Genomic DNA, 25,992 nt, shown 5'->3' with positions numbered 1-25,992 from the left:
GTCCTCTGTAGCTCAATTGGTAGAGCATGGCGCTTGTAACGCCAGGGTAGTGGGTTCGATCCCCGGGACCACCCATACGTAAAAATGTATGCACGCATGACTGTAAGTCGCTTTGGATAAAAGCGTCTGCTAAATGGAATATTATTATATTATTATTATTATTTATTTGAGAAGGCTTTCTAGATTAATAAATTAAACATTAAAAACTAGCTATGGAAAATAAGAGGGCTGCAATAGAGAAAGATTGTTCTCTCTCTCTCTTTCTCTCTTCCTGCAGTTGTTTTTATTTCAGGATGAAGGGATGGTAGGATGGACCTGTTGGAGCAATTATCATAAAATGGTGGTACAGGTTGTTTGCCTTCAACTCTCAGCAGTGAAAGTATTAGCTAACTGTGTGGTCAGGTCAAAGGGCTTAATAACATCAAGTCAAGAGCTTTACAATATGGCTGTCTAAAAAAATAGAAAATGGCTGGCCCTAACAACACCATGGGATTTATGGCTAAGCTCTACAGTATTTCCATACCTTCTTACCGGGTCTTTACTGGTCTGCATACCTCTGGGTTCATCTGCATACTGTAGGATACATGACGACAGCTGCTGCAGCTTCCTCCTTACCTTGTTTAATAGACAGCTGCTGCAGCTTTCACCTTACCTTGTTTAACAGACAGTTGCTACAGCTTCCTCCTTACCTTGTTTAACAGACAGCTGCTGCAGCTTCCTCCTTACCTTGTTTAACAGACAGCTGCTGCAGCTTTCACCTTACCTTGTTTAACTGACAACTGCTGCAGCTTCCTCCTTACCTTGTTTAACAGACAGCATGTTGCAGCTTTCTCCTTACCTTGTTTAACAGACAGCTGCTGCAGCTTTCTCCTTACCTTGTTTAAGACAGCTACTGCAGCTTCCTCCTTACCTTGTTTAACAGACAGCTGCTGCAGCTTTCTCCTTACCTTGTTTAACAGACAGCTGCTGCAGCTTTCTCCTTACCTTGTTTAACAGACAGCTGCTGCAGCTTCCTCCTTACCTTGTTTAACAGACAGCTGCTGCAGCTTCCTCCTTACCTTGTTTAACAGACAGCTGCTGCAGCTTCCTCCTTACCTTGTTTAACAGACAGCTGCTGCAGCTTCCTCCTTACCTTGTTTAACAGGGGAGTCTTCACCTCATGAAGTGCTGACATGACAGTTTACAGCACCCTCATTCAGCATGCTACTATTAATTTAGTGACAAATGTGGACATTTATTTTTGCATAGTTGCTATGCAAAAGGACTGGTCATTCGTTCTAAACAAAATGGTTGTCATACAGGCTGGATAATGTTATTGTCACTTGCTAGCTAGCTCAGCTAAATCAATCACGCCAAATATTGAACCTGGAATGACAGTACACTAGCTGCATTTTTGTTTGTTTGAGTTTTTCTTTTCTATTGGCATTTACCTGGATATGTCCATGATAATGACGTTGATGCGTGATTTCATCTGGCTCAGAAATTGTTGTCTCGTCTGGGCACCATTCATGCTATCTATGGTATTACAGAGATCGAAATTCTAAAGTGAAAAATTGTTTCTGAGGTCAGACAGGCATATAGCGAGCGAGACTTACACTACCGTTCAAAAGTTTGATCCATAAAAAATCTGCCGTTTCCAGCTACAATAGCCATTTACAACATTAACAATGTCTACACTGTATTTTTGATCAATTTTATGTTATTTTAATGGACAAAAAAAATGATTTTCTTTCGAAAACAAGGACATTTCTAACTGACCCCAAACTTTTGAACTGTAGTGTATATTAACCCCCGCTGTACCAAACTAAATGCTAGGCTGGAAGCAAGGGGAAAAAATGTGTGAGTTGAGATGAATACAAGAGATGATTCGGACAGCAACATGAACATGATACAGTGACTTGCGAAAGTATTCACCCCTCTTGGCATTTTTCCTATTTTGTTGCCTTACAACCTGGAATTAAAATGGATTTTTGGGGGGTTTGTATCATTTTGATTTACACAACACACAATATCTCTCTATAAGCTTGGCACATCTAGCCACTGGGATTTTTGCCCATTCTTCAAGGCAAAACTGCTCCAGCTCCTTCAAGTTGGATGGGTTCCGCTGGTGTACAGCAATCGTTAAATCATACCACAGATTCTCAATTGGATTGAGGTCTGGGCTTTGACTAGGCCCTTCCAAGACATTTAATTGTTTCCCCTTAAACCACTCAAGTGTTGCTGTAGCAGTATGCTTAGGGTCATTGTCCTGCTGGAAGGTGAACCTCTGTTCCAGTCTCAAATCTCTGGAAGACTGAAACAGGTTTCCCTCAAGAATTTCCCTGTATTTAGCGCCATCCATCATTCCTTCAATTCTGACCAGTTTCCCAGTCCCTGCCGATAAAAAAACATCCCCACAGCATGATGCTGCCACCACCATGCTTCACTGTGTGGATGGTGTTCTCGGGGTGATGAGAGGTGTTGGGTTTGTGCCAGACATTGTGTTTTCCTTGATGGGCAAAAAGCTCAATTTTAGTCTCATCTGACCAGAGTACCTTCTTCCATATGTTTGGCGAGTCTCCCACATGCCTTTTGGCTACACCAAACGTGTTTGCTTATTTTTTTCTTTAAGCAATGGCTTTTTTCTGCCCACTCTTCCGTAAACCCCAGCCCTGTGGAGTGTACGGCTTAAAGTGGTCCTATGGACAGATACCCCAATCTCAGCTGTGGAGCTTTGCAGTTCCTTCAGGGTTATCTTTGGTCTCTTTGTTGCCTCTCTGATTAATGCCCTCCTTGCCTGGTCCGTGAGTTTTGGTGGGCGGCCCTCTCTTGGCAGGTTTGTTGTGGTGCCATATTCTTTTCTTTTTTTAATAATGGATTTAATGGTGCTCCGTGGGATGTTCAAAGTTTCTGATATTTTTTTATAACCCAACCCTGATCTGTACTTCTCCACAACTTTGTCCCTGACCTGTTTGGAGAGCTCCTTGGTCTTCATGGTGCCGCTTGCTTGGTTGTGCCTCTTGCTTAGTGATGTCACTTCACCAACTTGGACTATTCTGTGTATGTCCATTACATGAAATCCAAATAAAAATCAATTTAAATTACAGGTTGTAATGCAACAAAATAGGAAAAACGCCAAGGGGGATGAATACTTTTGCAAGGCACTGTATTCTTATGGAGGCATAGTGATAATTCAAATGGAACTGTTAGCAGGCCAATACAGCACGGCTTGGAACGCCGCTTGTCCAATCAGCATCCAGGATCCAAACAACCCATTTTATAATGTAGGATAGTGCCTTTGGAAAGAGATATCTTCTAGGCCTCATTTTTCCTATTGGCAAGTCCATGTTAATGACGTTGATGTGTGATGTTTGGATGTCTTAGGGATGTACTCCCCTAACAAAAGGTCCCAGAGTAACACCAGTCTTTCTTCCTTAGGAGAGAATTAATTGACTTAGAGAGTCATTATCTAAAGAGTAGTGACCGTATCAGACGCTGGCAGTGGTAGCCCCTGACGTCAGGGGGGCCTTGGATGAGTGTAGCGTGGGGAGGAAGGGAGCTCTACTGGGCCAAGGAGGAGAGGAGACGACCCCTGAGCACCGCATGGCTTTACACCAGATTAGCACTGAGAGGAGTGAAGGTTTATCTCTGTCGTGATAGTCTGGACTCTATCTACCTCAGGTGATCTAATAATCCAGCTCTATATATCTGTCGGAGGGATCATTTTTCATGTCCTCTTTTCTAATCAGAAGGGAGGTATGCCCGTGTGCATCTCTCTCCAATGTCACTGCATGGCTTTTCAGAGTCTGGAGTCTGAAGTACACGGTCTGGGTTAAGACTCAATCTGCAAGGAGCACTGACTCATAAAGGCTGTGTGTGTAGCACCAGAGGAATTTTGAATATTCAGCTTGTGGGTATTTAGGGTCATTTCACCTTTCTAGTTGAGTTTAATGCTGGGTGATTATGTCCTCAGAGCACTATGGGTAATGGCTCCATCACCTTCTTACATATCAGTCTTGTACTCATCTTAATGAGTCAGATGTCTCTGTCTCTCTCACTGGTCTGGCCTCTGAGGAATTTTATTTGATGAATAAAACCATGTGAAGTCATGCTTAAACCATTTAATAATCCCTTCCTTATGTTTAGTGTTACTATCTATCTGTCCAATGGATGTACCTACTGTATATACATTAGGTAATTAATATGGTCAGAAAGGCATATCCCTTGATTAAGTGTTAATTCCTACCTAAACTCTTAGAAAAAAAGGTGCTATATCTAGAACCTAAAAGGGTTCTTCGGCAGTCCCCATAGGAGAACCCTTTGATGAACCCCTTTTGGTTCCAGGTAGAAACCCTACAGAGGGTTCTACATGGAACCCAAAAGGGTTCTACCTGGAACCAAAAAAGGTTATCCTATGGGGACAGCTGAAGAGTGTATCAGGAGAGAATTAGGTGATTAAGTAAACAAATCGGTGTTCATCTCACTCATCCAGAAACCTTTAGGGGGCTCAGACCTTTTGGCGATGGATTGTCTATGGATTTTCTCCACTCTAGCAATTTAACATTTGAAGTGATTCCTATTCATTTTTTACATTTTACATTTTAGTCATTTAGCAGACGCTCTTATCCAGAGCGACTTACAGTTAGTGAGTGCATACATCATTTATTTTTATTTTTCATACTGGCCCCCCGTGGGAAACGAACCCACAACCCTGGCGTTGCAAACGCCATGCTCTACCAACGGAGCTACATCCCTATCCCGTCACATGACGTCCCCTATATGAACGGGTTGTTTCTTATTTTCAGTAAGCTATTCACAGGTAGATCTGATAAGCTGAGGTAGCTTTATGAAGCTGCCACGTGCCTGGTGTGTCTGGTTACTCTGTTATGCATTCTACGATATATTTATGCTGATGTATGCGCTCGGTGTTGATGTGAAAGGTGGATGTTATCGTTCACCATGGGGAGATAGACGTGGATGTATTACCAGGTGAATATGCTGGATAAGGGCCTGCATATTATGTTATACTGTATGCTGAGACTCTCACCATTTTAGCTGTGGTGTGAGCCCAGGATATAGCTAACTGTTGTTTCTGGAGTGCAGGCCAAGCCTCAGTCAATGAATATGTAAATGGAGGAATTTCTAAAATATAATGGGTCTTTGTGTTGCCTTGCCCACATGGTATCAACTGAATCAGCTTTTAAAGACCTTCTGGTGAGCCAGTTCAGTTCAGTGGAGGGAAAGCTTGGTGGAAGCAGGTGGAAAGCCCTTAGTTATAACAGTTCTTAGGAGCAATCGTCAGTCAAAGGGGCTGTGATATGAATAACCTCATAGATAAAAAATGACTTTAGTAAAGCAACATCCACTGAGCTCCTTTCATTAACTGAGAAAACTCAGGGATTGACATGTACAGGGTGCTAAGAGTGACCACCATACCTGGGTTCAAATACTATTTCAAATATCTCAATTACTTTCACATGTATTCAAAGTAAGTATTCAGATATATTTTATTTGAGAAGACATGTAGTTTAATATGTTAATGTATTTGGAAACACACTTGGAAAGTATTTCAAAATACTCAAATACACTGACAAAAATACACTCCCATGTTTTTAACCCAGGTATTTGAAAATAGTATTTGAAATAAATATTTGAAAATACTCTCAAATACAATTTGGTAGACTATTTGGTTTTTACAAATAACCATTCAAATACTCAAATAAAAGTACTTGTTTTGGGCTGTGTATTTGAAAATACTCAAACACAGAAAAAATTATTTCAAATACCAGATACTCAAATACACATGTATTTGAAACCAGGTCTGGTGACCACATTTAACATAGTTGTCAGCCTCTCTACATAAAAGTTGAGGCCAGAGTAAGCTGAACCAGTGATCACCACCCTGGCTGAATATACTACAGGAGTGTTCAATGTCTTCCTCAGAATGGGTTGATTCAAGCTGACATATAGGTATTCCGGTTTATGACCATCTCTGCAGTTCAAACAAGACTTCATTATTCTAAACTTGCATTAACTTCATAATTGCCTCTCATTCATTTTTACTGGCGATTTTTAAACTGGAACAGTGTGTCTACCAAATGGAAAGCTCCATGATTCATCGACTGCATGGTGGAACAATGTAATTTCACACCAAAGGGAACATCTGTATGAAAATGTTATGTATCCCTTATATAAACACTTGTCAAGAGGTTGAGGTCCTCAGATGTCCTGGTTAGAGTCTCTAACTCCCTGCCTCTAACTGAGCTGCCCATCAGTCTGTGAAAGCATGCAGAGAATTCAAATTGCTTGGCAGAGGGTCTGCCTAATGTCTCCCTCACCAAAGGGTTTTATAACTACCTCTTGCTGCATTAAAGGGGCAATCTGCAGTTGCTTCATCCATTTTTACACTTCGGAATTAATTAAATGTACCCATTGATCCTTAAAATTATAACTTATAAATGCCTCATGAGCTTGGTTCAACTGACGTACCACATCAGAACCCAAAATATATGCTTGTTTCACTCGAATATTTGTAAACAAAGTAAATGTAAACAAAAACTATATACAGTGCATTCGGAAAGTATTCAGACCCCTTGACTTTTCCCACATTTTGTTACGTTACAGCCTTATTCTAAAATGGATTAATACAACAACAAAAAAATCCTCATCAATCTACCTTTGTTGTTACCTCATAACAACAAAGTAAAAACAGGTTTTTAGACATTTTTGGAAATATATTAATAATAAAAAACTGAAATATCACATTTACATAAGTATTCAGACCCTTTACTCAGTACTTTGTTGAAGAATCTTTGGCAGCGACTACAGCCTCGAGTCTTATTGGGCATGACGCTACAAGCTTGGCACACCTGTATTTGGGGAGTTTCTCCCATTCTTCTCTGCAGATCCTCTCAAGCTCTGTCAAGTTGGATGGGGAGCGTCGCTGCACAGCTATTTTCAGGTCTCTCCAGAGATGTTCGATCAGGTTCAAGTCCGGGCTTTGGCTGGGCCACTCAAGGACATTCAGAGACTTGTCCTGAAGCCACACCTGCGTTGTCTTGGCTGTGTGCTTAGAGTTGTTGTCCTGTTGGAAGGTGAACCTTCACCCCAGTATGAGGTCCTGAGCACTCTGGAGCAGGTTTTCATCAAAGATTTCTCTGTACTTTGCGCCGTGAATCTTTCCCTTGATCCCTGCTTCCAGACGTGATGCTTGGCATCTTGTTTCTCATGGTCTGAGAGTTCTTTAGGTGCCTTTTGGCAAACTCCAAGCAGGCTGTCATGTGCCTTTTACTGAGGAGTGGCTTCCGTCTGGCCACTACCATAAACGCCTGATTTGTGGAGTGCTGCAGGGATGGTTGTCCTTCTCGAAGGTTCTCCCATCTCCACAGAGGAACTCTGGAGCTCACAGTCCTTGTGAGCGGCAGTGGCCCAAGTCAGCGGCTCTGTGTTTTCCTCTATGCGGGCGAAGAATGTGTTTAGCTTGAAAGGCTTTCCCTTTGTAATCCGTGATAGTCTGGAGTCCCTGCCACATGCGTCTCGTGTCTGAGCCGTTGAATTGCAACTCCATTTTGTCCCTGTACTGTCATTTTGCCTCCTTGATTGCATTACGGAGGTCATAGCTGGTCAGTTTGTATATGTCTATGTTCCGCGTCACCTTGCCGTGGTTACATGCGGTGGTTCGTGCTTTCAGTTTTGCACGAATTCTGCCATCTATCCACGGTTTTTGGTTTGTATAAGTTCTAATCGTCACTGTGGGAACAACATCCTGTATGCACTTCATGATGAACACAGTCACTGAGTCAGTGTATACTATTCTGAGGCAACCCCAAACATTTCCCAGTCCGTGTGATCAAAACAATCTTGAAGCATAGATTCTGATTGGTCAGACCAACGTTGAACATTCCTTACTATGGGTACTTCCTGTTTAAGTTTCTGCTTATATGAGGGGAGGAGCATAATTGAGGCGTGATCTGATTTACCGACGGGAGGGTGGGGGAGGGCCTTGTTTCCTCAGATTTCCTTTAATGTCCCCAGCTACAATAAATGCAGCCTCAGGATATGCGGTTTCCAGTTTGTATAAAGTCCAGTGTAGTTCCATGAGGTCCGTCGCAGTGTCTGCTTCTCTTGGGAGGTAATGCTGTCTGCATTTGATGGTGCGGTATTCCAGATCAGGAGAACAGAAGGACGTTACCACAATCACACCATGAGTAGTTAATCATGAAACATACACCTCCACCTTAATTTTTCCCGGTGAGTTCTTTCTTCCTGTCCACGCGATGGACTGAGAACCCTGATGGCTGAAAAGACGGGGACAGTATATCGGGAGAGAGCCATGATTCCGTAAAACAGAGGATGTTGCAGTCCCCGATGTCTCTCTGGAAGGAGAGCCTTGCCCTGAGCACGTCTACTTTATTGTCCAGGGAGTGAACGTTAGCGAGTAATATACTCGGAAGCGGTGGGTGGTATTTGATGTCTAATTTCTGGTTGCAATGCTGATGATTGACTGCCCATCTAATATCCAAAAGTTATTTTCGGCTGTAGGTGGTAATGCAAGAAACGTTCTGAGCAAATAATGTAAGAAATAACAAAAAAATACTGTGAAATTGGCTAGGAGCTAGAAAAAAGAACAGCCATCTTGTTAGCATCGCAGGGGATCTAAGCCATATCTAGGCCTCCCCACATCTTACCAGACTGTGCACTACCTATGGGCCCTGGTCAGAAATAGTGCACTAAATAGGGAATAGAGTGTTATTCGGGACATAGGCTGTGAAAACAAAGCGCAGAGAGGAGCCAGGCTAGCAGGGTGATCTTATCTCACACCCTGTTAGAGGAAACCTCCCTCCCCAGAAAAACCAAACAAACCTAAAACTCAGCTGAAAAACGATCTCTAACGATCTCATAATGAGCGGTAGCCACTCCAGCCCTGCCGCTACCCTCTCTGCCTCACGGAGAGCACACACCGGGGTGGGGGACGTTGATTGATGCCCTACTCTCACCCCTTCGAGCTGCCAATGCCTGGAGGCACACTAGCCCTGGAGCCTGTGTGTGCGTGTACGTGTGTGTGCATGTGCGTGTGCGAGCTCGGAGACCCTGCATTAAGCCCACTCCAGATTCCCCACTGTCATTGCTGCTGTGAGATTAGCACAGGGCACACTTTGAATCCTCCTTATTATGATAGAAAAAAAGCCACTTGAACACCGGTCGGTCAGTGTATGATTGAAATAAAGCCACGTAAACGCCAGTCGGTCAGTGTTAGCTTTCCTGTGGTGTCCCCTCTCTGGCAGGATCATTGTCTGAGTGTCCAGCCCGTCACTGGAGGTCCCTATGGAGCTTTATCAGAGAGTAGCCAGGCCAGACAGGGCCACGTGGGGATTCCACTCAGCCACACTGTGTTTGCTCTGCCGATTATGTTGTTGAAAAGTGTTTGCATATTGAAATATGGTCAAGTGGTTATTCCCGGCATAATACCGAGGCACTCTATGGCACGGCGGCTCTCCTCTCATGAAACCCAGAGAGGGTATCAGCGGTGTGTCTGGAGTACCGGCACCTTGTGTTAATGGACCCAAATAAACACAATGCCTCTTTCTGCTGCTCAAATAGGCTGTTTATAATTATGACTGTCGAGGGCCTTCACTTGTGGTTTAATGAGGTACGCCGGTGTTGTTTATGTTTCTGCGTTGAAAGGCTCAGCAGCCTGCTGTGGGGTCGGTGTCGACTACGCCACATGGTGGGGTCTTTGTGGCTGGGCTGACTCTGAGGGTCAGCATATTTATTTCGGCAGATAGGAGTCTTTTAGACCAATAAGAGGAGGACAGGGCGTCCTGATGGTGGCGAGGCAATCTCTGGTATTGGCCTCTCCCTGGGGAAGGCTTTTAAAAGGACAGAAAAAATGAGTGCAGCCGCCCGCCGCTGCAGTGGCTATCTCCCTCTCAAAGCCCCTGATTACCTCAGCTCCTCCTTAATGTAAGCACATTCAGCCATGGGCGGCCAGAAGAAAATGATATATTATACACAGACAGAGAGAGAGAGAGAGAGCGGAGATAGAAAGTGGAGAGATGAAGAGGAGAGTGTGTGGGGGAGAGGGGAGAGGAAGGGAGGTAGTGTGATATGTACAATGAGTTAGAGACATTGTGTGTGTTGTGCATGTGTGCATTAGCATGTGTCTGTTGTAAAGCATATAGGGGCTGTATTAGTCGATACACACTGGGGCCTGGAGAAAAGTTAGTGTTGTTGATGTCTGTTCCAGTCCTCTATCCCTCTATTAGACCCCTGTGGGTCTGTGAGAGGGGGGTGAAATGAACAATAACAGAGTGTGAATGAGAGTGGCTGTTCTTCCTGAGTCTCCACTCTTCCCCTGTGTCTCTCCATCCATTATCTGAGACCTGGCAGCACCTGATTGATGAGGAAGCGGCAGGATCACCTTGGTTCTGAGGTCAGAGCAGCAGATTTCATTTGTTGCGAGAGCTACAGAGCTACAGCATCTTGCCCCGCAGTAATGGAGGCACAACTTAAGACCCATTCTGGTTTGCCCATATCGCTCAAACTGTCAACGAAGATTTCATTGTGTTCAAAGTAGTGTTTGGTTTGATTATCTCCTTCATAAACAGAGATTTTCCAATCTCTCCTTGTTATTCTGTCTCCCTCTAGACTCGTTCTGCAGTCCCTCAGCATGGGTCTTTGTGGAAAAGTGAACACTTTGTGTAACAAAGCAGCATTCCGCTTGTGCTTTCATTCACACAGTAGTGAAATGGTATACAGCAAGCCATATCAAATGCGCCATAACTTGTAGCGTTTTGCATGACACTAACAATGCGTTGCTTTAATGTTGGCAGATTTTCTTCCTACAGTTGAAGTCGGAAGTTTACATACACCTTAGCCAAATACATTTAAACTCAGTTTTTCACAATTCCTGACATTAATCCTAGTAAAAATTCCCTGTTTTAGGTCAGTTAGGATCACCACTTTATTTTAAGAATGTGAAATGTCAGAATAATAATAGAGAGAAGGATTTATTTCAGCTTTTATTTATTTCATCACATTCCCAGTGGGTCAGAAGTTTACATACACTCAATTAGTATTCGGTAGCATTGCCTTTAAATTGTTTAACTTGGGTCAAACGTTTCGGGTAGCCTTCCACAAGCTTCCCACAATAAGTTGGGTGAATTTTGGCCCTTTCCTCCTGACAGAGCTGGTGTAACTGAGTCAGGTTTGTAGGCCTCCTTGCTCGCACACGCTTTTTCAGTTCTGCCCACAAATTTCCTATAGCATTGAGGTCTAGGCTTTGCGATGGCCACTCCAATACCTTGACTTTGTTGTCCTTAAGCCATTTTGCCACAACTTTGGAAGTATGCTTGGGGTCATTGTCCATTTGGAAGACCCATTTGCGACCAAGCTTTAACTTCCTGACTGATGTCTTGAGATGTTGCTTCAATATATCCACATAATTTTCCTTCCTCATGATGCCATCTATTTTGTGAAGTGCACCAGTCCCTCCTGCAGCAAAGCACCCCCACAGCATGATGCTGCCACACCCGTGCTTCACGGTTGGGATGGTGTTCTTCGGCTTGTAAACCCCCCCCCTTTTTCCTCCAAACATAACGATGGTCATTATAGCCAAACAGTTATATTTTTGATTCATCAGACCAGAGGACATTTCTCCAAAAAGTACGATCTTTGTCCCCATGTGCAGTTGCAAACCGTAGTCTGGCTTTTTTATGGCGGTTTTGGAGCAGTGGCTTCTTCCTTGCTGAGCGGCCTTTCAAGTTATGTCGATATAGGACTCGTTTTACAGTGGATATAGATACTTTAGTACCCATTTCCTCCAGCATCTTCACAAGGTCCTTTGCTGTTGTTCTGGCATTGATTTGCACTTTTCGCACCAAAGTACGTTCATCTCTAGGAGACAGAACGCGTGTCCTTCCTGAGCGGTATGACGGCTGCGTGGTCCCATGGTGTTTATACTTGCATTCTATTGTTTGTACAGATCAACGTGTTACCTTCAGGCGTTTGGACGTTTCTCCCAAGGATGAACCAAATTTGTGGAGGTGTTGGCTGATTTCTTTTGATTTTCCCATGATGTCAAGCAAAGAGGCACTAAGTTTGAAGGTAGGCCTTGAAATACATCCACAGGTACACCTCCAATTGACTTAAATTATGTAAATTAGCCTATCAGAAGCTTCTAAAGCCATGACATCAGTTTCTGGAATTTTCCAAGCTGTTTAAAGGCACAGTCAACTTAGTGTATGTAAACTTCTGACCCACTGGAATTGTGATACAGTGAATTATAAGTGAAATAATCTGTCTGTAAACAATTGTTGGAAAAATTACTTGTGTCATGCACTAACCTACCCGACTTGCCAAAACTATAGTTTGTTAACAAGAAATTTGTGGAGTGGTTGAAAAACAAGTTTTAATGAATCCAACCTAAGTGTATGTAAACTTCCGACTTCAACTGTATTTCCTGAGACTGATTAAGAGGGGTTGATAGTGTGTGGGGACAAGGATCAGAGGGTGTCACAGGAAGCCGGTCTGTCTCATAAGAGCTTCTCCTTTTCAGCTGTACATCACATTGATGTGAATGATCCTATGCATCCCCTCCATTTCTTTATATGTACATTGATTTATTGGTCTTATGTTTGCACTGATAGCAGTGTACTGGTTGTATTTTCTTACTTCCAAGAAAATAATTTCCAATTATTATTATTTCAGGCCGCATCGAATAATTGAGTCCATAAATCATAAAGCAATAATCTTTTCCCCCCTAGCAGCATTAACAGCCTATATGCCTGTGAAAGGAATTGAAAATCTCGGTGCAGTGTGCATGTGTAAATGGCTCAAAAAGTTCATAATATTCTTGATTAATTTGAATCTGCACATGTTTTATGTTTTCACATGTAAGAGAACATTTGACTGTAGGGCATACTGGTGCCATTTCCTCTTGTCAGTGTGTGGATGTGAGATCAACTGAAGGATGTTGCCTGTCTTTTCCAGCCCAACACTAATGTCCTCTCCTCTCCTCTCCTCTCCTCTCCTCTCCTCTCCTCTCCTCTCCTCTCCTCTCCTCTCCTCTCCTCTCCTCTCCTCTCCTCTCCTCTCCTCTCCTCTCCCTCTCCTCTCCTCTCCTCTCCTCTCCTCTCCTCTCCTCTCCTCTCCTCTCCTCTCCTCTCCCCCTCTCTCTCCTCTCCTCTCCTCTCCCTCTCCTCTCCTCTCCTCTCCTCTCCTCTCCTCTCCTCTCCTCTCCTCTCCTCTCCTCTCCTCTCCTCTCCACTCCACTCCACTCCACTCCACTCCACTCCACTCCACTCCACTCCACTCCAATCCAATCCACTCCTCTCTCCTCTGAGGCAGATTCATCCAGTTGTCTGTCTTTTCGAAGTGAGAGGAAAAGTTACTGTATCAATGTGTTGAGTGTATGTGGGGGCTTGTGGAGAGGAGTATGATGATGTCACTGAGGCTGTCTAGACATGACTGAATATTCTCAGTTGTCTGTTTGTTTACGTTGGAGGATGGCACTGTGTGCGCTAGGCAGGCAAGTGTTAACACTCCTACCCACTAAGAGACAGACATCCATGGATAGAGCGCTGTGCATTGCCAATTGAGCACTGCGAGTAGAAATAAAATCACTATTGTCTACTGTCATATTGACACATTATTTACATTTTAGTCATTTAGCAGACGCTCTTATCCAGAGCGACTTACAGTTAGTGAGTGCATACATTTTTCATACTGGCCCCCCGTGGGAAACGAACCCACAACCCTGGTGTTGCAAGCGCCATGCTCTACGAACTGAGCTACACGGGGCCCGTGTATTGGGATCTGAAACTAAATGGATTACTGACGATCTCCGAAGTTGGTAAAGAGAGCATCTAATGAGAATGGTCACTTGTCACATCATGGAGTGTGGGCCTGTAGCCATTAATAACGGTACAGCTCTGTAATGGCATCCACAGCACACTATATCCCCTGACACCTCACACATCCACATCTGCTGACGTGTGTAGCATGATTGCCTGTGTGCCATGTTGAAGTGCCATTTACAAGGACAACCACTAATCGGACTAGCGGGGGTCCTGTTGAGAAGAGAAAGTGATTATCATGGTTCCTCGGCAGTCAATGCAATTTGTAGCCTATCAGGGATGGTTTTATTGCAATGCAAATGTCAACTGTATGTGACTATAAACAAGCTGCTGTGTGTCGTGTTGCACGGCATCAAGCTGGCGTCTTTTTGTTATGGTCCGGGAATGGAGATGGGCCTCTCTCTCAATGATCTACACTTCAAGAGAATAGGAGGATACTGAATTATTGTACCATTTATGTCAAATATTCACTACTTTTATAAGAGACAACAACATGTAAGATGGTTTTGTTGACTTGGACTTATCCTATTATGAAAAAAAAAAACAATGAAATAGATAGCTGTATATCCTTAACATCAGCATTTGAAGTCTCCACGTTTCAGATTTCTTTAAACTGACCAAGATCTGTTGTGATTTAATCAATCCGTCTGTCCTGCTATGCTCATAGGCATTTAATTGGTTGAAATGATCTCGCTCTAGATCTCAATGACTCATACAAAAATGAAGGTTGTCAAAGCCCCAGGTTAGATATCACACATCGCTGTGAGGCTAAACGACTTGACCGAAGCTGACCAGAAAGCCTCTTCATGAAGTTAACACAAAATGGGCTGAATTATACTTATTGGGTCCATTTTTAAATAGAGAACACCAACGTTACACTTTGGATAAATTGGACATGCAATCATATTCAGCTGTAGATCCATTATCAGCAAGTACATAGTGGATGTAGAGTATAATGTGAATGTGATATAAAACCTATCTACATTATATTAATATCAAAGGCTGATGTCATATCCTGTAGGAAGAGATCTCTAGTATGCCATGTTTAAAAATGACTGAGGTGGATCAGTCCTCACCATTTGATGACAGTGTGGATGGCCACTTCTTCCTCTCTTTGTCTGTCAGATTGATGGTGATTGGTGAAGCGGTTGGTTGCGACTTGCCCCTATCTACTGTGAGGTTGACATTGATTGTGTTGTTTCTGGACACTGAAATTATGTTATAGCACATCATGAGCTCTGTTTGCTAAATTGGGTCAAAACTGGAAATGAGCCCCTTGCTCCTCTTCAAATATTCATAACATGACATTCAGATGTAGAGCAGCCCCAGACAGTACTTCCTAATTGGCCAGTGCATTTAATCATGGGCTCTTGTACGAGAGAGAGAGAGAGAGAGAGAGAGAGAGAGAGAGAGAGAGAGATACACCCACATGGTATGAACTGAGGGGGTGGCTCTCTCTTGGCTGTGTATGAGGGAGGCAGGGCAAGTAATGGCCTCCTTGTCGAAAATGAAACAAATCCCTGAGGAAGAGGTTGATAACCTGGCATCTGGCAATTACTGCCATCCCAAGTCATTAATCAAAGAGGCTCTCAGTCTCCTGCTCCGACCAACTGACTCCGCAGCAGTCACACCATGTAGCACTCCTCCTCTGAGGCCGCGATGCACCTTCATGTGCTGTGTTTATGATACCTGTGACACACCTTAAAGTCCTGTGTTTATGATACCTGTGACACACCTTAAAGTCCTGTGTTTATGATACCCGTGACACACCTTAAAGTCCTGTGTTTATGATACCTGTGACACACCTTAAAGTCCTGTGTTTATGATACCCGTGACACACCTTAAAGTCCTGTGTTTATGATACCTGTGACACACCTTAAAGTCCTGTGTTTATGATACCTGTGACACACCTTCATGTGCTGTGTTTATGATACCTGTGACACACCTTCATGTCCTGTGTTTATGATACCTGTGACACACCTTCATGTGCTGTGTTTATGATACCTGTGACACACCTTCATGTCCTGTGTTTATGATACCTGTGACACACCTTCATGTGCTGTGTTTATGATACCTGTGACACACCTTCATGTCCTGTGTTTATGATACCTGTGACACACCTTCATGTGCTGTGTTTATGATACCTGTGACACACCTTCATGTGCTGTGTTTATGATACCTGTGACACACCTTCATGTCCTGTGTTTATGATACCTGTGACACACCTTCATGTCCTGTGTTTATGATACCTGTGACACACCTTCATGTCCTGTGTTTATGATACCTGTGACACACCTTAAAGTCCTGTGTTTATGATATCTGTGACACACCTTCATGTCCTGTGTTTATGATATCTGTGACACACCTTCATGTCCTGTGTTTATGATACCTGTGACACACCTTCATGTGCTGTATTTATGATACCTGTGACACACCTTCATGTCCTGTGTTTATGATACCTGTGACACACCTTCATGTCCTGTGTTTATGATATCTGTGACACACCTTCATGTGCTGTGTTTATGATACCTGTGACACACCTTCATATGCTGTGTTTGATACCTGTGACACACCTTCATGCCCTGGGTTCATTAATAGCCTGCATTGGCTGATCCTTAAAGACCTGAGGAGTTTGACCCTCAGCGAATTCACAGTGCTTGACAGTGCTGATTCAAACGTGATCATCTGTGGAGAAGATGTGATACACTCTGTGTACCTGTGTCTGTTCTGTCTCTGTCAGGCCACATGTAATGCCTCACCTCACATGGAAGCTGTGTGTATGGGTGTAGATGTGTGGATGATGACAGCTGGAATGTGAGTTCAGATGCCCACGTGAAGCGGAGGAGGACAGATAGGACACTGGCACGGCTGCCGCGTGTCACAGCTGGGCTGTGTGTCGACACTGGCACCAACACGGCTAGCATGTCACAGCTGTTGTCTGTGGTGACAGGAGGGAGCACTGCTTTCCTCTACACACTTCTTATGCAGCCACTCAGTCATCAGGCTACAGCCCTGGAACCTGAGGTAAAAACCTTTCCTCACAACTGATATCAGGCTACAGCACTGGAACCTGAGGTAAAAACCTTTCCTCACAACTGACATCAGGCTACAGCCCTGGAACCTGAGGTAAAAACCTTTCCTCACAGCTGTCATCATGCTGCAGCCCTGGAACCTGGGGTGAAAATGTTTCCTCGCTGGATTCACTGCAGAGAGGTGGACGAGAGTATTTCTGTACTATAGTAGTGCTCTCTTTAAAAGGCCTCTGTTGTGTCCTGTCATTATATCCTACTATATTCAACATGGTAATTACTGACTGCTGTGCCCAGTTAAGAAATAGGGAGCAATGTTCATGCATGTGCCATGTGGAAGAAAAGGAAAACGGTAAAAAGCATGTTAGCTATTGTCTTGTTATTTCTCCTTTCTTAGACACAGTGGCTTTGACAACAGCATATTGTTCAATATGTTCCATTAAAGACAGACACTAGCTTTTCACCATGGGATGTTTTATTGTATTTTACTTCATACATTCAGAGGAATGCTTGCTTTTTTCAGATGTCTATTTGTCATTAAATAATATCAGAGAATTCGGCATGAAGAATACTGGATTCCCTTGTGCTTGCACATCAAACAAAGCTTTCTGTGGCAGGCAGTCAGCTCTCCTCCCCAACCCATCCCCTCCTCATCCCTCTCCCTCTTGTCTCAAACCCCAAAGCACATCTTTCTATAGAGACCCTCACTCCAGACTCCACTGGACCTGGCAACCCCAGGAACTACCACTGATAAACCCTCCCAGACTTCTGATCTTCACCACAGTGTCTCTCTTTGAGGAATCAGAATGACAAGGATTGCCAGATTATTTTCCTTCCCTGCTCCAGAGCTAATAGAGTAGATAAGTAGATCCATATAATTATGTGCAATAATTGTAACAAGAGGCTAAATGCCTAGCTGTAGTTTTAATTAGCCGGTGCTTGAAATTAATAATTGGCGCTTTCTAAATCAGAAATCAGTGACTGTTGTTTAGGCTGCTATATTGGAATAATGGTGGGGGGATTGGCTGCATTCTACATCTCTTTATGTGTTTCTTTCATTGTGCTGCTGGGCCAGGGAGGGGAGGGGAGGGGAGGGGAGGGGGAAAAACTGGGTCTATTTGGTTATCTTCCAAGTGCAGCATAGCTCAGCCGAGATTCCATTCATTGGGTTTACTGTGGATATCAGCATTAGGTTTTTTATGTTATGTTAGAAAGAACCAGGGGTGGGAGGCAGGCAGTCTGCAGGGGGAAGAGAAGAGAAGGGAAGGGAAGAGAAGAGAAGGGAAGAGAAGGGAAGAGAAGGGAAGAGAAGGGAAGAGAAGGGAAGAGAAGAGAAGAGAAGGGAAGAGAAGAGAAGGGAAGAGAAGAGAGAAAAAATGCTGTCAATGCTACAATTTACAGAGAATATCATCATCGACATCATCATTATAAAAACCCTCTCTCTGCTATTTAAACCATTGCCGGAATGAGAAAAAATGTAATCAATTCTGGAAATCTTTTTTATATATATATCACATTTCCCATAGGAGAAAAAAGGGCTGAAGCAGCAGTGTCATCTCCTCTTCAGACTAATATCTGTTAGCACTGAAACATCATGCCTCAATCGCTCTGCCCTTAGAGGATAGCTGGCTCTCTACAGTAGTGTGTTAATGATCAGTCCTGACCCCACACCTCATAACAACACTGGTGCATTAGACACAGGACTTAGTGGCAGGAGACTGCCGGGGCACAGACTCCAATGACAGCTGTAAATTTGATCTATCAGACTGTCAGGGTGCACTGGCAGGTTTGAGCGGGCCCAGAGTAAAGATAACTGACATCTTGCTGTCATTACTGCATGGGCCCGGCCGTCAATCTATCTCCCGCCGCATTCCACCCCTTCTTTCTCTTCCTGTGTTGTTTCTTCTTTCCATTAAAACAATCGCCTGTCACTCTGAAACAGGGCCTTATTTCTCCAGGCCTCCCTTTCCAAAATAATTTGGTGATGGATTAAATGCTTTGGAAAAACCATATGACCCGGAGGTGTGTTTTGGGCAGAGCAAGGGCAGATTGAAGGCAAACTAATTCCAACTCTCTGTCTCTGTCTCCTATCTATCACTGCCAATTGCTTGCACCTCTCAGGCCTGGGATTCTCCTGCAGTGTTCATCACACCAACAAAGTTTGAGATGGGAAATGTGTTTATTTGGTTTGAGAAAGCTGGGAAATCCTAGTTCATAATTCTAGGGGTACTGTATTCAGGTATTTAAGTGTGATGGGATTTCCTCCTATGTTAATATCACCAGCATGTAGCCATTTTGTCACTTTCATTTACATCAGCATCAATCAACTTCAAATTACTAATTTAATTAAAATCATAATAACAAAGAAATGGTAAACAAAATGGCTGAAACATTTAGATGATCACACAGTGCTGGGTATTGTTTAATGTGCTGTCTATATAGAGCAGTAAAGACAGTACCATCTGGTATTTCTAGATGGAGAGCAGAGCAGGTACTCAGGCTTTCCATTACCCTTGTCAGTGCATCACTGCTGTGGGAGCTGAGCATCACCGCTGTGGGAGCTGAGAATCACTGCTGTGGGAGCTGAGCATCACTGCTGTGGGAGCTGAGCACCACTGCACTGCTCTGTTCAGTCTGCTCTGCTCCGCTCTGTTCCGGTTGCATGTCTCTCCCAGGGTTGTCCCTCTCACCCTCTAGTCTACACCACCACAGAACACTACCACATTGCTATCACATCCCCAGCCCTGGCTGGTCCTTCCGCTACCTGTCTTAATGCCCTGCTCCCCAGCGGAGCCCAGGGGGCCTGGTGCTAGCCCGGGGCCAGGATGCTAACGCTGCTACGTCGCTACGCTAGTTCAGCTCCCACCTCTTCGGGAAGAGCAGCAGCAGCGGGGGTGGAAAAGTGTGGGACATTATGCTAATGAGATGGCTTAGAGCAGAGCTCTAATCAAGTGTTGGTAGTGGTCGGACAGCTAGGCACAACCTTTACATCAGCAGACGCATGTTACACTGTGGATTTATTACGCTGATGACATGGCTGCTCTGCTCACCAAACAGGCCTAACAAACCTCCATGTCTGTCTATTACAACTTTTATGTTCAGTTATCACATACATATACTGGGAATGTATTTACTAAACTGGAATATTGGGGAAAAAGTCATATTTAGAATCAGATAGTTTTTTTTTTGTATGCTTGTTATTGTAAAACATACAAGGGTGTAAAAAGGAATCATCATACACTAAAGAGCCTAGAATTGAAAAGGCCTACACTTTTACACCCGCTGGCCCTTCCGCTCCGTGTTGGTTAATAAACTGTGGCTGGCCCTTCCACTCCGTGTTGGTTAATAAACTATTGCTGGCCCTTCCAATCCGTGTTGGTTAATAAACTATGGCTGGCCCTTGCTCTCCGTGTTGGTAAATAAACTGTGCTTGCCCTTCCGTTCCGTGTTGGTAAATAAACTGTGGCTGGCCCTTCCACTCCGTGTTGGTTAATAAACTGTGGCTGGCCCTTCAGCTCCGTGTTGGTAAAGAAACTGTGCTTGCCCTTCCACTCCGTGTTGGTTAATAAACTGTGGCTGGCCCTTCCACTCCGTGTTGGTTAATAAACTGTGGCTGGCCCTTCCACTCCGTGTTGGTTAATAAACTGTGGCTGGCCCTTCCACTCCGTGTTGGTTAATAAACTGTGGCTGGCCCTTCCACTCCGTGTTGGTTAATAAACTGTGGATGACCCTTCTGCTCCGTGTTGGGTAACCATTCCCTTTCTTTCTCCTCTTGGGTAAGCATGCCCTTTCTTTCCGACAGTGCCTTGCCTTGGCAGTGTTCTGTATTCAGTATTTGTGTGACAATTCACTTCCTTTATCTCCGGGGCTGCCTATCCTTCATCAGCTTAGTGTCAGCTTGTGCCTATTAGACAGATAGGGGCTTCCCTCACATCTTTTCAGGGAAAGGGATTTCAATGTTTCTCTGCTGCAAGGCTTTCTAACCCTGTTCATGGAGAGCTACCCTCCTGTAGGTTTTCACTCAAACCACAGTTGTAACTAACCTGATTCAGCTTATCAACCAGCTAATTATTAATGAATTACAGGACGGTAGCTCTCCAGGAACAGGGTTGGCGAGCCCTGCAGTCTGTCATGACAGCTGTGATTACTCTGACGGACCTGGCCTTGTCTTCTCCTCCTTCTCTCCCCATGCAGTCATTATGAGCAGGACCGCAATGCGCTCAAGAAGAGGGAGTGGGAGCGGCGGACTCAGGAGGTGCAGCAGGATGAAGATCTCTTCTCCTCTGGGTTTAATCTGTTTGGGGAGCCGTACAAGGTAAGGAAGGAAGTGCATGAGGAGGTGGAAAGGAGGTCAGTCAGCATGCAGCATCCCATCTCCCATCCATTTTGCTAGCGGATTACCTAGCAGCAAGCATGGCGTAAGGTGCTAGATAAAATAAGTTTATACCCCCAGCTTCTACACCCCCCACATTAATCACACAGCTTCTACTCCCCATTATTCCCCCATAGCTTCTACCCCATTATATCCCCAGCTTCTACACCCCCATCATATCCCCAGCTTCTACACCCCCATTATATCCCCAGCTTCTACACCCCAATTATTCCTCCAGCTTCTACCTCCCCATTATTCCTCCAGCTTCTACCTCCCCATTAATTCCCCAGCTTCTACCCCCCTATTATAACCCCAGCTTCTACCCCCCCCCCATTATACCCCTAGCTTCTACCCCCCATTATTCCCCCAGCTCCTACACCCCCATTATACCCCTAGCTTCTACCCCCCATTATACCCCCAGCTTCTACCCCCCACATTTCCCCCCGAGATTCTACGACCCCCCCTTTACTCCTCCAGCTTCTACTCCCCATTATACCCTTGGCTTCTACCCCCACATTTCCCCCCCAGCTTCTACGACCCCATTACTCCTCCTGCTTATACCCCCCATTATACCCCTAGCTTCTACTCCCCAATATTCCTCAAGCTTCTACACCCCCATAATACCCCCAGTTTCTACCCCCATTATTCCCCCAGCTTCTACCCCCCATTATACACTCAGCTTTAACCCCCCATTATACCCCCAGCTTCCACCCCCCTACATAATACCACCAGCTTCTACCCCCCATTATTCACACAGCTTCTACTCCCCATTATTCCCCCATAGCTTCTACCCCATTATTCCTCCAGCTTCTACACCCCCATTATTCCTCCAGCTTCTACCTCCCCATTATTCCTCCAGCTTCTACCTCCCCATTAATTCCCCAGCTTCTACCCCCCTATTATAACCCCAGCTTCTACCTCCCCCCATTATACCCCAGCTTCTACCCCATTATTCCCCCAGCTTCTACACTCCCATTATACCCCTAGCTTCTACCCCCCATTATACCCCCAGCTTCTACCCCCCACATTCCCCCCCCAGATTCTACGACCCCCCCTTTACTCCTGCAGCTTCTACTCCCCATTATACCCTTAGCTTCTACCCCCACATTTCCCCCCCAGCTTCTACGACCCCATTACTCCTCCTGCTTATACCCCCCCATTATACCCCTAGCTTCTACTCCCCAATATTCCTCAAGCTTCTACACCCCCATAATACCCCCAGTTTCTACCCCCATTATTCCCCCAGCTTCTACCCCCATTATACACCCAGCTTTGACCCCCCATTATACCCCCAGCTTCCACCCCCTACATAATACCACCAGCTTCTACCCCCCATTATAACCCCAGCTTCTACGACTCTCCATTACTCATCCAGCTTCTACCCCCATTATACCCCCAGCTTCAACACCCCCATTATTTCTCCAGCTTCTACTCCCCCAATATACCCCCAGCTTCTACCCCACACATTTTCCCCCCAGCTTCTACGACCCCCCATTACTCCTCCAGCTTCTACTCCCATTATACCCCCAGCTTCTACACCCCCATTATTTCTCCAGCTTCTAACCCCCAATATTCCTCAAGCTTCTACACCCCCATAATACCCCCAGCTTCTACCCCCATTATTCTCCCAGCTTCTACACCCCCATTATACACCCAGCTTTGACCCCCCCATTATACCTCCAGCTTCCACCCCCTCCATAATTCCACCAGCTTCTACCCCCCCATTATTACCCCAGCTTCTACACCCCTATTATTCCTCCATCTTCTACCCCCCCCAGTATACCCCAGCTTCTACCCCTAATATTCCCCCAGCTTCTACCCCCCCATTATACACCCAGCTTTGACCCCCCCATTATACCCCCAGCTTCCACCCCCCATAATACCCTCAGCTTCTACCCCCACTATTATACCCCCAGCTTCTACCCCCACTATTATACCCCCATCTTGTACCCCCCATTATACCCCCAGCTTCTACCCCCTTATTCCCCCAGCTTCTACCCCCCATTATTCCCCAGCTTCTACCCCCATTATTCCCCCAGCTTCTACCCCCATTATACCCCCAGCTTCTATCCCCCATTATGCCCCCCAGCTTCTACCCCCCCATTATTCCCCCAGTTTATACCATCCCATTATTCTCCCAGCTTCTACCCTCCCCATTATACCCCCAGCTTCTACCCCCCATTATACCTCATCTTCTACCCCCTCCAGTCGTTGGGCTAGTAGTTAATCCCCTATTCCTGTCCGGTCTCGTCAGTCTGTCTCCAGTCTACTCTGGCTCCTCCAGTCGTTGGGCTCCATCAGTGTCTGCCAGTCTCCAAATGCACAGTTTTCACCACCTGCCAGATCTGTGTGTTCTCTCTCATGCTTTGTGTGTTACTGGATGAATGAGACACCACAGATGGTCAAATCAGTATTTCTATAGCAGGTGAATAGCATCTTGTTCTATGCGTACCCATATGTGCTGTTACTTTATGTTATATTAATTAAAGGATTGGAGACCACTGACTGCATCACGCAGATTACTGTCCATACGGGGGCTATAGGAATAGACCGTAGTGTGGACAGGATAAGATATCACAGACATTGAAGTGTTCCAAATGATCTGCTTCTCTATATTCCTTAAAATGCTTTTCTTTACATGCCATAATTATATTATGTTCTGCTTTAGCGTGTATTTGAAATTGTGCATCAAACACATCCCATATTGTCCATATGAATGATGTATAGTAGAGTAATGACATGTGAAAGACGATTACCCCTTTCTCCTGTAAGTCATGGAGGTTCCAAGCAGTCTCAGTCCTTCATGTCTCCCCTGCTCTCAGTATGATTTATGCATTGGCTGACTGGCTGCAGACATATACTAGAGAAGAGAGAGTGTGTGGTTTAGATGGAAATTAATTTTAGGTCCCCACAAGGATATAAAAACATAACGTGTGTGTGTGTGCAAGACTGGACGTGTTTAACTATTTTTGTGAGAAGAATAGTAAACAAACAAACATTTGACAAACTGGGTACATTTTGTTAGCCCCCACAAGGTCAAATACTATTTCTAGGGGGTTTAAGGTTAGAATTAGTGTTAGGGGTAGAATTACGTTAAGGGTTAGGGTTAAGAGCTAGGGTTAGTTTTAGGGTTAGGAGCTAGGGATAGTTTTAGGTTTAGTTTTTGGGTTAAGGTTAGGGTTAAGGTTAGTGTTAGTGTAAGAGTAGGGGTTAGGGTTAGGTGTTAGGGAAAATAGGATTTTGAATGGGACGGAATTGTGTGTTCCCACAAGGTTAGTTGTACAAGACTGTGTGCGTGCGAGCGTGTGTGTCCGCTTGTGCAGGAGGAAGGCACTGACCCAGCATTCCTCCAGTGAGCAAGCAGACAGACAGCAGGGGTAATGGGGAAAGGAACTATCTCAGTCTGGGTGGGTGGACTGGTACAACCCCACAATCAGACAAAGAGCAACTTGTTAGCCTTTCAGTAAATCTGCCAAAATATAGTTTGGAATTTGACGTTTAACTTTTCATAGCTACTGATTTTACGGTATCATGAGGAAACATCCTCATGTTGGTTCACTTTGATTTGCATTAACATCAGTTGTAGTACAGTAAGGTTACGTATTAACTTGATGTATTGTCAGCAATGGAACTGCATTGTCCTAAATATAGATAGATGGCTTTAATCAGGCTATACTGTAGCCTGAGACAGATCTATGCTCCAGACGCCTACAGTGTCATTAACTCAGCTACTTAATAGTCATTGATGTCGTCACATCTCTCTCTCTCTCTCTCTCTCTCTCCCTCTCCCAGCTCAGTGCTCAGCAGAGAGTAATAGCAGTACTTTTTTTCTCTACCTCTCTCTCTCTCCCTCGCTCCCTCGCTCCCTCGCTCTCTCTCTCTCTCTCTCTCTCTCTCTCTCTCTCTCTCTCTCTCTCTCTCTCTCTCTCTCCCTCTCTCCCTCTCTCCCTCTCTCCCCTCTCTCCCTCCCTCTCTCTCTCCCTCCCTCTCTCTCTCTCTCTCTCTCTCTCTCTCTCTCTCTCTCTCTCTCTCTCTCTCTCTCTCTCTCTCTCTCTCTCTCTCTCTCTCTCTCTCTCTCTCTCTCTCTCTCTCTCTCAATTCAAGGGCTTAATTGGCATGGGAAACATATGTTAACATTGCCAAAGCAAGTGAAGTAGATAATAAACAAAAGTGAAATTAATAATAACAATTAACAGAATAAAGACATTTCAAATGTCATTATGTGCAAATAGTTAAGGTACAAAGGGGAAGATAAATAAACATTAAATATGGGTTGTATTTACAATGGTGTTTGTTCTTCACTGGTTGCCCTTTTCTTGTGGCAACAGGTCACAAATCTTGCTGTTGTGATGGCACACTGTGGTATTTCACCCAATAGATATGGGAGTTTATCAAAATTGGATTTGTTTTCGAATTCTTTGTGGGTCTGTGTAATTTGAGGAAAATATGTGTCTCTAATATGGTCATACATTTGGCAGGAGGTTAGGAAGTGCAGCTCAGTTTCCACCTCATTTTGTGGGCAGTGTGCACATAGCCTGTCTTCTCTTGAGAGCCAGGTCTGCCTACGGCGGCCTTTCTCAATAGCAAGGCTATGCTCACTGAGTCTGTACAGTGGGGAAAAAAAGTATTTAGTCAGCCACCAATTGTGCAAGTTCTCCCACTTAAAAAGATGACAGAGGCCTGTAATTTTCATCATAGGTACATGTCAACTATGACAGACAAAATGAGAAAAAGAAATCCAGAAAATCACATTGTA

At 44.5% G+C, this 25,992-nt stretch overlaps 1 protein-coding gene across 1 annotated transcript in view; it reads left to right on the top strand.

Annotated features, from left to right (window-relative positions):
• LOC121585607 (AF4/FMR2 family member 2-like) overlaps positions 1-25,992 on the top strand; it is a 335,853-nt gene that overhangs the window by 31,882 nt on the left and 277,979 nt on the right. The window contains exon 2 of the mRNA XM_045225453.1: positions 21,059-21,179. Within this exon, the coding sequence (XP_045081388.1) occupies positions 21,059-21,179 (121 nt within the window). The remainder of the gene's footprint in view (positions 1-21,058; positions 21,180-25,992) is intronic.

Source organism: Coregonus clupeaformis, chromosome 2 (genome assembly GCF_020615455.1).
Source record: "Coregonus clupeaformis isolate EN_2021a chromosome 2, ASM2061545v1, whole genome shotgun sequence".
Classification (NCBI taxonomy): Eukaryota; Metazoa; Chordata; class Actinopteri; order Salmoniformes; family Salmonidae; genus Coregonus; species Coregonus clupeaformis.
This window is presented reverse-complemented; position numbering and strand designations above follow the sequence as displayed.